A 16,960-nucleotide genomic window follows, 5' to 3' on the forward strand; every position below is an offset into this window, starting at 1 on the left:
GATTGCAATTATGAGGCCTCATGGAGAGAACTCTTTTTGAGATAAATTTTGATGTGGTTAGACCTATCGGTCGGATTGACAAGACATCTCTCGATTCTAGATGGATCTTGTTTCTTATGGCTATTGGCCCACAATGACAATCTCCCTAATTTGACTGAGAATTACAAGATCTTCACGGTAATTCAAGAGAGCATATTTTTGTTAGCTTATGTTTATTTGCTAGCCATCGATGTATCCTTGCTGCTTTAGCTCTTCCTATATCACAACTAGAGTAGTCACTAGACCAAAAATGTTTAGATCTTTAATTCATTCTTGGCTAAATTGCATGAGAAGGCCCCTCAAAGCAATTTTTGGCAAGATAGTTTCCTCTTCTCTTAGAACCAAATAGGATAGCCGTCCAGTTATGCAGGAAGGCTAGTTTATACCACCCTTCTAGTGTAGGATGATGACAAGACTGACCTTGGGTGGGATCCATCTCGAGTGACTGGATGTGATTATAGGTTGTTCGAATTTTGAAGTTGCTAAATTCATAGAGGGCCAGTTGAAGCAATTCTTCGCAAGACAATCTTCCTCCTCTTTGAGCAAAGAAGGCTAGCTGTTTTGACACGTAGGGAAGCCGGTCATCATCATCCACTGAGTGTTGAGTGATAGCGTGATGCAACTTGGGTGAAATCCATCATCAAGTGATTGGATGTGATTATAAATTGTGTGAGTTTTAAAGCTGCTAGGGTTTGTATCCTCTGATTAATGGACGATCATTAGTTAAATTTTTACTAATTCCTCTACATTTTTCACGGAAGTCCTCCAAGCCATCTAAAACATCTTCAATAATTTCATCAATATTTGGGTGATTATAACAACTATGAGGTGTTACACATTCTTATTGATACACACAACTGACCAAATGAGGATAGCTATAAAAAATTTTAAGAATTAGATGGAGATCTTGTTGGCTTTGCTTGTGAACAAAGAATGTCTAAGGGTGTTGTTACTCTGGATGTTGTTCTAGGAGACGACACATATTTGATACTCAAAGGGAGGAGTTTGTGGTAATTTGAGTATGTTTGATGCACATCACAATATTTGACCAATCTCTTTTCAACAATTTTCATGATGTGGTGTCAATATCTCACCTATTTATTAAGTTCCCCACATTGAACAATCCGATGTCTGTGTGTGTATCTATGGAATGCAATTTGAATATGTTGAAAGATAAAGTATGAGAAGAGTGGAAGACGAATGACAACCGACTGAGAAGTTGAAGAAATTTGCAAAGTTCTTGTCAGCCACAACGACAAGTCTGGGTTTGCATTTCACATGGTAATCGTCTATTTGATTTAATTTACTTAGAGCTATTGTTGGTAGTTCTTTCGGGAGTCTTCCACGATGATTGTTGGCAATCTTGATGTCTCCAATCTCTAAATCTACATTCAACTTCATATTGGTCCAATTTTATAGAATAAGTGTTGTCACTTTGTTCATATATAAACTATGATTTGGAAGGAAGTGGGGGTGCTACTTGTTGCCCTTTTTTAGAGAGGCCAGGTATGTTAAGATTGGTTTTCCAACATGGGGATGGTAAAGAAGGCTTGTGTCAGGTCGCAAATGCGTGTTGGCTATACGAAGATTAATGAAACCTGACCAAAAGACTCATGCCCACGTCTAATATTGATATGCTAGTAGGCTTAGTGGCTGTACATTTTTGTATGAGCTACCTTGATACATTTTCACCCTCTTATTAGATAGGAGTGTACCAACTGTGTCTGTAAGGGGAAGGTATTTGTTATAGATAAGGAGATTTTTTGCTGCCCTGTGGTACTGTTCAATTTGAAGAACGTAACGGCTCATGAATAACATTTTCTAACTATAAAAGGGGAGGAGTATTGAAGGTTATAGGCTAATTAACATTGTTCGTAAAGAAAAGAACAATCACTCTGAGAGTAACATGTTAGTTCCTATTTAAGGAAGAAGAGCAGCCATTTACCTAGTTGTTTTTATGCATCTTTTATCTTATATATCACTTATGAAATTAGATTCATCAAACCAATTAAAGGATTTTTTCCGGTTTAATTGTCTTGTCCTTCATTTATCTAGCCTCATAATAGTTTGAAATGCACATCTCTTAAGTTTTCTTAGCATTCATATTAGTTCATGTTTAGCAGAACGGTAAACAAAATTGTCAATTATTGTGTTGGACTCTTAACTAAAATGTTTTGGTAGTTCCTTCTAATTCGTTATTTGCATTTTTGATTGCACACCTAGAAGCCTTCAAATTTGAATAATGATTCAGGATAAACATGCTGAGCATGTTCGCCATTAGAGCTGGAGCTATCTCAAACTACTGTAATTTCTCTAGATTCGGCTTGATGTCAATTTTGATAATCCCCAACCTCTTTCATGATGTCTATAAAAATTGATCACACAATAATAACTAGAACTGTAATTTTAATGAAGAACTCCCGTGTTTCAATGATCTTTTGTCATCACTGGTCCTTGAGATCTCTTTTGGCTTTTAAGATTTGGTGATCTCTAGGATCTGTATGGTCTTTAGGGTGCCTATCTACTTAGTATAGGGATGATGGTCATCTGGATTCCACTTTCAACTTATAAGATCTGATAATTTATCAAGGCATACTCTGTTCTCCTACATTTTCCAAGTGTTATTTCAGGCGAGTTATTGCATCTTCCACAACAGCATTAGTTCCATCCCTACCACCTGTACCTTTACTGACAGATGTGGAGCTGATTATTACAGATGTCATTGGCATTCAGACCTTTTGTTAAAAATTTCTAGGTCATAGATTGGCCACACCATCCTCCAAATTCTAGTTTGGTTCCTTATGATGAGCTATCATTGGCTGGTTGTCTATGATGAGTATTGTTATCCAGAGTAGAGTTCTCTGTACCTGAGGGAATTGATATCAGAAATCAGGAAACCTTTCAGACTTCATGACGACCTTGCTATTTAACTAGTAGGACATGTAGTCTCATTTTATTCTATTAGTACAGTATTATTTGTTTATTTTATTTTTGTTATTTCAGCCAGAAAGTTTTTTCTTATGGTAATTTGATTTGTAAGGCCAAAAGGAAAATTTTTCATTGAGACTGATATTGGCTTGAGAATAAGTACCTTTTTTTGGGGCATTTTCATACATACCACCCACTTCTTATGTATTCACATATCTAACGCCTAAACTTCAATTTTTACATTTATACCACCCAAATATTTCATATCACATAAAAAAAACGGCTATTTAAACTTTTAAAAAGTGAAATATACCTATTCATGCATAGGTAAGGTGGTACATATTTAAAAAATGAAGTTTAGCTGTTAGATATGTAAATACAAAAGAATTGAGTGATATGCTTGTAAATCTTCCTTTCTCTTTGGCTTTAGTGTTCTTGTACTTGTATTGAGCTGCTGTTGTTTTTGGGTGAAGCTTCCCATGGTCTTCTCCTCAGCACCTTTATCCTACTATCAATTGCTAGACAAGTCCAGGTGCTTCAAAAATCTTGAGCCATGCTCCTGTCCTTCCCATTTTCCTTATTGCACCTTTTCCACAGTTCATAGCGACAAAATTCATCCTGTTCGTTCTCCCTTTCATCCTCTGATTCCTCAAGGCCAAGAAGGTGGGTATTCTGCATCAGTGTTGCGTCTTTGTGCTTTGAAATCCAATTATAGCACCACATGCTCCTTGGACACAAAATATTGAAACATAGATGATTTTTTGACCGTTTATGACAACTGCTGCTACAATTTTGTGATAACTCGTAGTTTGTACATCACACTGGTCGTCATGAAGGGTTAATTTTCTAAGACACTATTTTCCAGCGTACTGCCATAGTTGAGCTTGGCAAAGTTTAGTTTGCAATGCATTTTTGCCCCTTTCTAAAGTATCTTTGTCAAATAGAAGCTGCACGGATAATTTCCATTCTCAAACGGTCCTTTGCAACATATAAAAGCACGGTTGCTAAACCTGACATGAGATTGGGTTGACGAATTCCATTACTAAATCAACCGGATTTTGGTGACAACGTCTGGTCATTTCAATTCTTTATAAATATATCCAATTATTCAGCCAGCTCAATTTAACAAAATTGATTTTTTTGTAATTTTCTTATCAACTTGGTTTTGAAGTCATAAATGTTCTTATGTAAATTATATGATTGTAATTTAATTTCTTTTTGCTTGATCCAGGTACCAAACGTTTGGCATCAGAAGAGTTTGCTAATGACTGGCACAAAAAGAGGTTAATTGCGGGAGAGATAAACCATCAATTTTTGGTAAGTGATCCCTTTTTTAAACTCACTGTCATTTCGTGGACAGGTTTTATGACTGCAGTCAACCATCTTTTTTTTTCAATATGCAAGACGAGCGAAACACATTATATTTATCCGGATTTGGAGCAGCTTCCTGGACCTAGTGGCGGTCATGCACACGGATTATATTCTAAATACTATGGCAGAAACTTACCATCTCAGTTATCAGCCATGCCTACACTTCTTGGAAAAGGGTAATAGTAACTAATTGATTTTTCTTCATGTATTTACAATGTTCTGAAAGCCACATACTTCTTTCTTTTGAACCTTGCTATCGTGTATCATGCACTAGTCATATTTTGATTTATCACTATCTAATACATTTTGCTTTCTTACGGTCATATTAGTTTGCTGTCCTAGCTTCCGATTCATTCCTGTGCGACAAACACTGTTTTAGGGTTTGCTAGACGGTGTGAGGGGATTAAGAGGGGTTTGGTAAGTTGTAGGGAGAGAAATGACTGATGCTGATGCCTGAGAAATCAGGCTTCTCGGTGGTTGGATAGCAAGCCGGAATAGGAAAACTATAGGTCGGCTGCAAAACCTGTGGCATTGGAGGTCTTCAAATGTTCGAGAAAGATCACTATCTCAATCCAATCAAGCACGCACCCACCTGAGAAAGATCTAGGGATACAACACTCCGACAAGAAAGAGCTAGAGAGAACATTTTTTATTGTTTAAATCAAAACCCACAAATGTGAAATAAAGAATAAACAATATATTTATATGTATCAAAGTAAAATTAACCCTAATAGTAATCTTACTAAGGTGAGGCTTGGCTAGTCCTTTAGGGCTGTAATAGCTTGGGTTGATCTCTACTGAATTGGTTCACACATCTCTAGTTTGCATGGGAGTGGGATCAAGAGCTGAAAGAATGTCTGCATCATTCTACGCGGGCAGGAGAGGGTCCACCTTCTTCATTAGATCTTGATTCTCATAATGAGATGATAAATCAACAACGTTGAAAGCAATAGGGATATTACGGTCTCTGGGCAAATCAATCTTATATACATTATCATTGATTTTTGTAATAATCCTGAATGGATTATTGACTTTGGGCTTGAGCTTTTTGAGTGATCTTGTAGGAAATATCTCATTCTTTAGCTTGATCCACACTAAATCACCTTTCTTAAAAAACCATAGTCTTTATGGATCTGTTAGCTTGCCTGTAATATTTGTTGTTTTGTTTGATGTTTCCTTCACTTGCTTATGTAGGATTAGAACTTAGAATCATTTTGACTCTAGCTTCTATATCAATATTAAGCTCCATAGTCGAAAGTATCGACACTATTTTCAATAGTGAGAGAATTTCATCCGTATATAATCTTAAATGAATTGTGGCTTGTCAACTGACTAGCAGACTGGTTGTAAGCAAACTCGACCTAAGGAAAAATCAACCCCCATTGCCTAATGAATTTGTTTCAATGTACCTAATGAGGTTTCCTTATTCTAATTTACAACTTTCGTTTGCCCATTTGTTTAGGGGTATGGCATTAAATTGATATGTAACTTGATACCCAACTTATCTCATATGTTCTTTAAAAATGGCTGATATTTTACGTCCATGTTGGAAGTGATGTTTGGGGTACGTGGAAACGGACAATCTCTATGAATATAAATTTTGTAGTATTTGAAGCTCCTGTCTTCTTGTGGTAGAATCCTAAATGTCATCTTTGAAAAGCGATCAACTGCCACCATAATTGAATACCTACTTCGTTGGGTTTGAGTGATGCCCAATATGAAGTCGTCCTTTACCTCGATCCATAATGACCCTGATGTAGGAAGGGGAGTGTGCAGATTGATATTCTGTCCTCGAGCCTTTGCTAAGTGATAGATTCTGTATTGTCAAATATGTTACTCCATGTCTCATACCAATTTAGGCCAATAAAAGTTCTTTCACTAAAGAGGCATGTCTACCAAAATTTCTGACCATCCATCCACTGTGACACTTGTAAAATACTCTCTAAAGGAACTCTTAGAAATGCATAGTTTGTTTTAGTGCAATATATATATGTCTAATCTATGGAAATTTTCATACAATCTATCGTGACAACAAACTCAAATCTCTTGAAAATCCTTGTTAGTGGCATGCAAATCTTTCAATACTTCAAAGTTTGTGCATATTTTTTTTATCAAGAAGTGACGACTTTGATGGTATCATCTACCTTATTCTAGCTCTCTATTTTGTCATTTGAGCGCAAAATTGAATGAAGACAAGACTCCATCTTAGAGGCACGAAATCCTTGCCAACTAATAGTTAGTTCGGTGATTGAGATCTTTCATAATGACATAAAACTCTTCTTCATAGATAGAATATTTTCTCATGGAATCATTCAAGTTTTCATTGATGAAGCAATATGGTTTCCTTCTTGACTCAACACAACTTCAATCCCCACATCTGAGGCGTCACATTCAACCTCAAGCACCTGATTAAAATTTAGAAGAGCTATGATCCGAGCCTGAATAACCTTTTCTTCAAAGTTTCAAACCTGATCTATGCATCATTTGGCAAAGTGAATCTATCCGACTTGAGAAGCTCAATCAAGGTTGTCGTTACAAAACTTAAATTTTTTTATAATTTTTTTTTTTTGTAAAAAGATGTTAGTCCATGAAATGAATTACTTGATTAAATGACTGTTGTGGCTGGGCCATTTCATAATAGTCAACCTTCATTGTGTCCATCTCAATGCCCACATTTAAAATAATGTATCCCAAGAAGTAAGTTTACATTGTAAGAAAATAACAATTTTTCAGGTTTCCATATAATTTCCATGTCAGTATAATTCGAAAAACCCACTGTAAATTCTACAATACTCATCTAAATGGCTATACACTGGATGTTGTCAATACAAAATCATGAATTTTTCTATGAAAGTTAAAAAAAAAAAAGCATAGCTCATCAGTCACATTAATGTGTTTTGTGCATTGGATAGACCAAATGACATGACCTTATACCCATACAATCTATTTCATGTCTTGAAAGTTGTTTTTCACTTATCTCGTCTCATTCAAATTTGATGATAACCATTGTGCAAATTGATATTGGAGAAATGTTGACTCTGTACGATTGATTTAGCAGATCATTCAGACGTGGAATATGAAATTGGTACTTGATAGTGATTTTGTTCATGTATGCTATCCATTCACATGTGCCAATAGCCATCCTTATTTGACACAATTAGAGGTGAAATCACATATAAATTAGTACTCTTAGGGACCAACCCGTTAGCCATTAAGTTTGTGACTTGCTTCTGCAACTTAGCGTTTTTGGCTGGTGCATTTGATAGGCATGTTTTTTTGGATGAACCGAACTTGAATGAAATATATTATATGTTGGATTTCTCTTAATGATGGCAACCTGGGAGGAAGACTATCGGTCCTGAAATTTTGAATCTTTTTTTAATAGGGCTGCACGGCGCTTAGCATCAATTTATACTTACTGCCTCTAAAACCACCAATGCTAGATTTGTTGGCCTTCTCTCAATGCCTTGTCAAATGTAGCGTTGGTCATTATGATCTAGAGACTGTACAACTGCCCATTAGTTCAGACTCTTTCTATAGTAAGAGTATGATGTTGCTTTCATCATTGGTGAAAGCTTATGTGCTCTTATAACTATCGTGATGTGTGCAAATATCATACTATTAAGGATGGTCTAGAAGAATATGACAAGTATCTATGGGTATTACGTCACACCACATTTGTTCCTAAAATTTGTCTTCAGTAGAGAACTCCACTATGACTCTCTTGTCAATTGTGATCTCATTCTCTTTTTTCAATCAAGATTGAGAAGAAGGCTGGGTGTGCTTTTGTGTGACAATGTTCAACTTGTCTATTATTTGGGTAGATATCACATTATTTGGGTAGATACCATTTCTCTTCATGCTGCAACACATACGAAAGATGCGGCAGAGCCATTATTCTTTTGTTGGCTCTCAGTCTGAATAATTCGTCAACCACTGGCATTTCTCCTTTGTCGGCTGGAGCTTATACTCCTCACTGTCATAATCATTTTATTGTGTCCCCAATGCCATTGTTCATTTCTTTCACTGATTCTTGTTCATTGAAAGAGATCAATCTCCTATTAGGGCAATTAGATATTATGTTTGTTTAAGTTTGAACCGAGCTTTCACAGAAGTTTTCATACTCGGCTTGCTTAATTTTTTAATGATCATATTTTATTTCTACTCTGACTTGTTTATATTAATTGAAAAAATTAAAAACTTGAATGAGTACTTAATTTTTCATATAAAGTTAAAAACTCTTGTACTTAAATTTTCATAGAAAGCAATTAAACAAACTAAAATTTGGACTAAATGATTAGTTTTTAAATAAAATTATTAAAAAAATATTTTACAAATCTAAATAAATCAACAATTGAGTAAATTTTTAATTAGTATCTAATTAGTGTTTATAAAGTAATTATTATAATGTATAAATTGTAAATAAACTTTATTACAATAAAATACATAAATTGACACTAACAATTAGTTCATTGAAATAAAAAATAAAAATAAATTACATGAAATTTACATATTAATATTAAATTATAATATGACATTATTTAATATATATAATTAAATAAGTTCTAATGAATCAAATTTTATTTTAAAAAAATATCATATAAGTATAGAGCATTTAACAAGTCGCTTGTTGAATAATAAACAAGTTTGTTCACGAACTTTAATAAATGAGTTAGATTATGTCGAATTTGATTCAATTAACCTTTGAGTTTTAAAAAATATTCGTATTTATTTATTTTCTAATTTGATATCGAGTCAAGTTTAAGTTCATCAAGTGCATTGGTTCATTTATAGACCTAACCACAAACGCAACCTCAAATATGTCATTTTTGACTTGTCATCTTCATCACCTTTTCTCTTCTGTCAACTCCAGTTGTCTTTCTATCTTTCTTAAAAGTCTCAAATGTTAAGAACATGAAAAGAATGTGTCGAGAAGTCCTGAATAGGACTCTTAAACTTGCAAGTAATTAAATTTATAGACCCCCTGATGTTTGCAGTCAACATGCATATAGTCAGCACATTAAATTACATCTTGCATCCTTCTTGTCTTCTTCCCAAACTGAAAAGTTAATTGAGCTAGGCTTTATTTGGTTTGATTCTTACAGCTGTTTGATTTAGTTGAGAAAAGTTGATGTGTTTCTTACCACTTTGATGCGGGCAGTTCAATTTTTTCTATGGAACTCAAGGAGAATGTTTAAATTAATGTTTAGGAATGATCTAGAGAGTTTGAAGGCATTTGGAAGGGTTTAAGTGGGGGAATTAGGTTCAATATGACAACTAGGTCAGTTCTGGATACTAGGTTAGTTCTGGATAGAACTGCCCATGTTTGGGAATTTTGTCCAGACTTTAAAATACATGGAGATTTTCAAAATTTTACTTACAAATGATAGCAGTAACATATCAAAGTTGATTTCTGAAAATTTTGTCATTTTTGGAATTTTTTTTATTTTGTTTTTCAGAATTTGTAAGTAATTGGACAGAAACAAAAAAATTGATCAGAAAATAACAAGGGTTTTGATTTTGCGTTTTGGGGATATCCAAAAACACAATTTGAGTAAAATATATGTTGGAATTAATCAACGAAGGATGTAGATCAATTTTAAATTTTTTTGGAATTTTTAAATGGGGTAAGATCAAACCAAATTTAACCAAAATCCTAACTAGGTAGGGTTAGGGCTAATCTTGGCCGACCCTTATAGGTATGATTAATGTGGTAATTAAATGAGAAGAAAAAAAATGCACAAAGTTGTCCAAACATTCCTTACAAAGACAAACATTTCACCAAAGAGAAATCATAGGTACGTTTAGATCAAGGAAGCTAAGTAAATCACCAAACTTTTCTGTTCACAAAATTATGACACTTGAAACACTTTCTTGTTGGAAAGGATTATGGGCATTGGCAGCCTCTACCTTTTTTCCATTTTGGGTTGATTTTTCTTCTCGAGAGGTCGGTTTAGGTGCTCTAGTTGGGCTCCTTGGTGACAATGTTGTTTCTCAAAATTTGAAATTAGGCTTTGTACATCTAGTATGGACTAATACGATTGTTGTTGTGCCACATTGCATATAGCTGACTTCAATTTTTAAAGTACCCTGTTAGTGTTTGTTCGTTGGGTTCCACCAACTCACATTTCAATATATTTTGATCAAATTCAGTTATGTATTCCTTTACAAATAAATCGTGCTGGTGCAGGTTCTGGAGTTTTAGGAACATATCATGTCGATAATGTGGCGAAGATACTTGCATTGCATTTTTCTTTTCATTTTGGGCATGTAATGATCTTGCTCTTGTCTTCTCGCTTTCAAAGACGATTCAAATTATTTCACCACAAGGAATTGGTTTTTCTGAATTTGTTGGATGCCAATTTGAATTTCTTATTCTGGGAACGTCATTGTAATCAAAATTTATTTTATTGCTTGGAGTGACTCAATGAATTTTTCTGGATCATTTGTCTTTCAAATTTCGACAAGTCAATATTATCCCAAAGTCATTACATATCCTCTATTTTTCAATGCACAATGGATGGGATTTCTTCATCGCTGAAAACTTCTTGATGGAAGGGGTTAACTTTTTTCTATTCGGTGAGTCACCATTATTGCTATGGGTGACTTCCTTGATTGTCTCCTTTCAAACTCGGCTAGCCTTTATTGTAGTTAGAAAATTCCCGTTTTATATCTTCCATTGTAAACTTGTAGACACTTATTTGCCGGTTTCTCCATGGTGATATGGTTTCTCTTCTCCCTCTGAGGGTTTGCCTAGATAACAAGGGTGGTTTGGGGTTAGGGATGAAGAATATAGTTGATGAATTATGTTATGTGGATTTTTGGTTTAAGAGTGAGAAAGTAATATCCTAAAGATTTAGGATTTGTTGTACTTTGATAGCAATTGACACCGATCTAGGGTTACTAGATGATGCAGGTTGATTAAAGAGGAATTTGGTAACTATTATAATGAAAAAGGAGCTAAAATGATGATGGAGGCTGATAAATTGGGGTTTTATTTAGCTGGACAGCAGATCAGAGGTGGAAAACTGTAGGTCAGCTATGAAACTAGCAGTGTAAGAGGCCTTCATATACTCAGGAGAGATCACCATCTCAATCTAATCAGGTTAAAGACACCGACTGAGATGGATACAAGGATACATGCATATAACATGGACAAGAAAGAAGTAGAGAAAATAATCTCTATTGCATTAATCAAAACTTAAAAGTGCCAAACTTAGGAATTAACAACCTATTTATATGTTTCAAAACAAAATTAGCTCTATTAATATCCTATGTAAGGTAAATAGGATGCTCTAGGGGTGCCGACCAGCCCATGGGGGCTGGAATAGCTTAAGCTGATCTCTTCAGGTCCTGTTCACACTTCTTGGGTTTTCCTGGGAGTGGAAGCGGGAGGGACTTCCGCATCAGCAACCATGTTTGGTTCAAAATATATGCCTGTAGGTACCCTGAGTTTATCCAGGATTGACAAAATGCTTAAACATGAGAGCATGCAAAATAGCTTATTCTCGCTGGAATGGATGGGAAAAATACAATTGGACATGTTCACTCAAACTTCAACTTCATTACACTGCTATCCTTGCTCATTTTTTAAAGGATAAAAATCTATAAAAAATAATAATAATTGAAGGCAGAGCACAATACTAGCTAAAAGATAAATAGACATTAGGTCAAATACAAATTAGGATGCTACGGGGTTAGTTATAGATTGAATTCAACGTAAAAACTTGTGAATACCTTTTAGCAAGTTGGTTTATCAAACATGATTCACTTCATTGTATGCCTTCCTATGATTCTTTCTGCTTACCTTTTATATTAGACTCCGATTGGTTTGAATAATTGAATTACAATGTGGACCTAAAACGGACAGCAGCCATTTCCTAGCTATTTTAGTTTTGCTTGTTAGTTTTTGTTGAACTCATAGCAAAGTATCTGAAATTTCCATTTATGATTAAGAGCTTCAAACTTGTGGACTGGACTCAAAACTTTATCAAGATGAAACTTATACTGGTTTGCTTTCTGCGATATTGGTTTTCATGCTATTTTTTAAAAATATTTAAGATATAACAAAATATTTATGTATCCTTTGATATCAGTACTATGGGGAAACATTGTCAAATTTAATATACATTATATTGGTTTATGATTTGGTATGCATAGTCAATCTCCTAAGTATAATTGTCTAATTTTCTATTTTAAACGTAGGCTGGCTAACTCAGGCTCTATTAATTTTGAGGTTCTTGAAAGTAAAAGAGAAATAGTTGTGGAGAGGATAAATATGGACATTTCTGTTGACTTTTGTTCAACTAGGAATTTTAGATGGTCGGTTCTAAATTATTTATGCTTCCAAAATCTTTATTTAGGCTTTTATTGGATTGTTGGTGAATAGCTCAAAATTTAGCTACTTAAAGACCTGTAAGTTTTTGTTAATATTGTCCATGTTAACGACTCTGACATGTTTCACTTGCATGAGAATAAAATGAACGAATTAGTCCATGTTAACGAGTCTGACATGTTTCACTTGCATGAGAATAAAATGAACGGTTAACCTCATTGAATTTTTGACTACATAATTACTCAAGAACAATGCTTTTTACGCTGCATCTCGACAAGAAATGTGTAGTTATTGATTGTTTTGTATAGAAAGGCCATTGGTATGGCATTTATCATGATGAACCTTAATCTTATTATGTTAGAGAGTACTATTAGATCTTTTTAGCATTGGCCTTGTTTAAAGCTCATTTTGAACATAAGATTATTACTCCATGATAATTTTCATGTTAACATGTAGCCCATAATTTGAATATCTTTCATGTCAATTATTGCTTAGTATGAGAGCAATATTCTACCTGACTGATAAATTACAGTTACACTCTGCTGAAATTCGTGTAAATGTTTGCGCTTTCGGGAAATTACAGTTGCACTACATGAATTCTTTTTCCTCATGATGTCTTTTTGAGTGTCATATTTTCATTTAATTCTAATAAATTAAGATCATTTTTATACAAGCCTAAGTTTTTTTAGGTCTACCTCTACCTATCTTAACATAAGTCAAATCTAAAACATTTACTCTTATAACTGGGTTATCAGATAGTCAATGTTTAATGTGACCAAACCATCTAAGACAACTATCTCTAATCTTGTCTGCCACTGGAGTTACTTCAACTTCTCACGGATATATTAATTTTGCATTGTCCATAAGTGTAAAGCCACTCTTCCACCCGAGCATTCTCATCTCAGTGACACTTCACTTAATTTTATACTTCTCTTTTACAGCCCAACGTTCCGCGCCATAGTGCATTGCAGATCTCACAACTATCTTATACAATTTTCCTTTTAAGTCTAAGTAGTACTTTTCTATCACACAATAGGGTCAATGCATTCCTCCACTTCAACCATCCAAGGGAGTATAAAAAATAAAAAATAACATGGCTAGTGTGAAAACTTTCCTTTGATTACACCCTGTGAGACACACAGTACCTTCTTAGCCTCCATATCCGCCTTCTTGGATCCACAACTCTTTCTTTGCCTTTATCTATTCCTGCCACCCAACGGATACATAGTATCCTTGCTGTCACCAAACCCATCCATCTGAGTTACCTTGTTGTTTAAGGAAACATCTTTGGAGTTGTATTCTAATTAAATCTGTAGTTATTTTAATTCTTGATTTTATATATTTTCTATTAGAAGTTTTCTTATGATATCATTATGTCTGCACAGTTGTTGGAAAAAAATATACTCAACTATTCTCAAATTCTAGTTATGGTATTAGCTCTAGGAAATTTTCCCTGAGTGTCGTCTCTTTTTCTTTCTAAACTTGGAGCAGAAATCTTTCCAATTTTTTTTTTCTTTTTTGCTTCTACAAAATAATTGTTGCTATTTCTCAGTTCTCCATGTACAACATTTATCATATTTTTATTGTCTTAGATTCCTTTGAGGTTTAGGGATGCAATTTGAATTTAATGGGAGATTTTCAAACATAACATGTGGATTGAATGGAAAGAACTATTTAAATTGTTCACAGTTGATTCATATATTTTAGGAGGGAAGAGCAAGATTTCACTATTTAATGTGCATTATTGAATTGAGTAAGGAGATCCGACATTTGAAGTTTGACATGAACATGAATTTTGTCGATGTCCTAGATAAGTGATACATCCATGTTCTTTCTTTCAACAAAGGAACTATAGAATTTTGTAAATCAAACATATTCCAATGTTTTTGATGCCTCACAAATTTATGAAGTTAAGACCAAATCTCATCTACAAATCAAGGAGGACTGATTTCCCAACTTGTTGTGAAGTTTATGGCAAGAATTTGATTGATATCAATGCATTCAAATTGATGTAATGAAGATGCAGCTTTTCTTACAAACTTTGTTGAAAAAGACTAAGTATATGCTCTTCTTTTTCGGTTAAAATTGTGTTTGATGTTGTAAGGCTACAAATTCACAAGAAAGGGATGATTTATTATCATTAAATGATGTCATTTTCATCATCCAAATGGCAGAAAAAAGAGGGCGATTCATGACCATTAACAGACCATTGAAAGCTTGGCCTTAGTCTTTAAGACTGCTAATATTGAGAGCTTTGACTTAAAGCCCTCTCATATTGAGGACCATGAGCAACGAACTCTATTGAATCTGATCAATAAAGATGCCCTTTGGCAAAGATATTACCACAAAGCTTGACTTACAAAGGAAAGATGCTGAAAATTTAATGGCAACCCACAATCTTAAAATTGGACTGCAGTAGAAGGATTAGCAAACGAGCAAAGATGCACATATGGAATACGTGATAGAAGGTAATGCTAAAGAATTTTCTATTGAGCCGTTATGAAGAAATATGCCAAAAAATATGTTAAGAGCAGTGGAAAGACATTTGTGGCATGTTATCGTTTGTTAGCATTCTCAAGCATTATCAACTCTTTTCATGCTTTGAGTTTTTTATACGTCTAGTTTTAATTTTTGGATCATCGATTTGAGAGCTACATATCATATATCCAACTCACATTTTTTTTAATACTCTCCATTTTAGGAACATGAAATTAATCATTGCTGATCAATCATTAGCAATCGTGGCTGGTCAAGGAGATATTCTTGTTAACAAGTTTCTCACACTCAGAAATATCTTTCATGTATCTTAATTATTTACCAATCCATTATTCAAAAGCTATTTAAAAATTCTAATTTTTATTCTTCATTTTGTCTTTTAGGAACTATGACATAATGAGGATGATTGAATTTGTTAAAAAAATGGATGATTTCTACCACTTCGATGAACCAATCATAAAAAAAGCTCTATATAACCTTTAGTATCGTCTCTTGTTCCATAAAACCTTAGATCCAATCAAGAAAAAATTTAGCTTCAACGCGCACTTTTTAGTTTTCTTCCCTTTCTCAAAATAATTTTTCTTCTTTATTCAAAAAAAATTAGGCTTTGTTGTTGTTGAATTAAAAAAAATTAACATTATAAAATTTCACTATGATATTTATTAACTGGAATAGCGTAAACATACCAATTTCTAGCCAGCGACATAAAAACCTTTGTATGATTTCCTTTAATTTTTAATGACATCTAGGAGCAATTCTTTATGGCTAATATCTCTTGGTAGTTTGCATCTTTTATCGATGTTTGTACCAATGTGTCATGGATCTTTCTTCTAAAAATTAAAAATTGATTTAAGTATTGTATTTCCCACCATTTCCAAAATAAACAAATATTAATCTGTATCAAAATAAAAAATTTAGACCATAAAACATTAACTATCTTTTTAACCACTCTCTTTCCTTGTTTTTTCCAGAGAAAGGATTAGTTTGTGAGTTATCTTGTATGTATACAACCCAAAAAATGGAGTGGTTAAACAGAAAAATGATCCTTTATTAGCTACCACAACTGCTATTACACTGCCTACACAAAATGACTCTTATTATATAGGGAGATGATGACCGCAACACACTAATAGGAACTATTTAATTTGTTTAGTTTGAAGCAATCAAACAACTTTGAAGAGAGATCTCTATTCTCTTGCATTGAAGCATATTGACCTATGGACAATGTTATTCTCGTAAAGTTAAATTAGTTAGTCTGTCAAGACGTCAAATAAGTCCTATATTAATATTTTTTGCTTTTCTTTGTACTGACTTATAATTGTTATTAGATGGTTTAGATCGAGTGATTGAATGGGTTTAATGTGTCGGTTAGTGTCGGCGTTTTAAAGGGGAAAAAGTTTTTAAATGTTTGGGGGTCGCCCGTAAGAAGCTGTCGGTCGCCGGAATCGAAATCCCGTCGCCCGCTTCGGAAGGACTTTTGAATTTACGTATATATATATAATTTTAGAAAAATATGAAATCAAACTGACCTCATATTTTCCATAGTTTAAATGAAAGAGCACTCAACCTCAAATCCTGTATCTATCCCAAGGGATAAACACAAGACTTGAGGGTGAGGCTCGATCAAATAAACTAAGAAAGATATGACATCCGTTTGGGTCTGCGAAACCGTTTTATTTGCCGACAAGTTCCCCAATTTAATACAAATAATTAAATAGCGTTTATTTTAAGCTGGGTTCGGAAAAGCTCCCTATAAGGGCAAGCCCCTATAGTTAATTACATCTCAAATGA

The 16,960-nt window shown here is 34.0% G+C and overlaps 1 protein-coding gene across 1 annotated transcript in view; it reads left to right on the forward strand.

The window, feature by feature from the left end:
- LOC110036945 (uncharacterized RNA-binding protein C17H9.04c) overlaps nt 1-16,960 on the forward strand; it is a 59,372-nt gene that overhangs the window by 23,346 nt on the left and 19,066 nt on the right. Inside the window, exons 4-5 of the mRNA XM_020741509.1 lie at nt 4,199-4,284; nt 4,372-4,514. Of these exons, the coding sequence (XP_020597168.1) occupies nt 4,199-4,284; nt 4,372-4,514 (229 nt within the window). The remainder of the gene's footprint in view (nt 1-4,198; nt 4,285-4,371; nt 4,515-16,960) is intronic.

This window comes from Phalaenopsis equestris, unplaced genomic scaffold (assembly GCF_001263595.1).
Source record: "Phalaenopsis equestris unplaced genomic scaffold, ASM126359v1 Scaffold212940, whole genome shotgun sequence".
Lineage (NCBI taxonomy): Eukaryota > Viridiplantae > Streptophyta > Magnoliopsida > Asparagales > Orchidaceae > Phalaenopsis > Phalaenopsis equestris.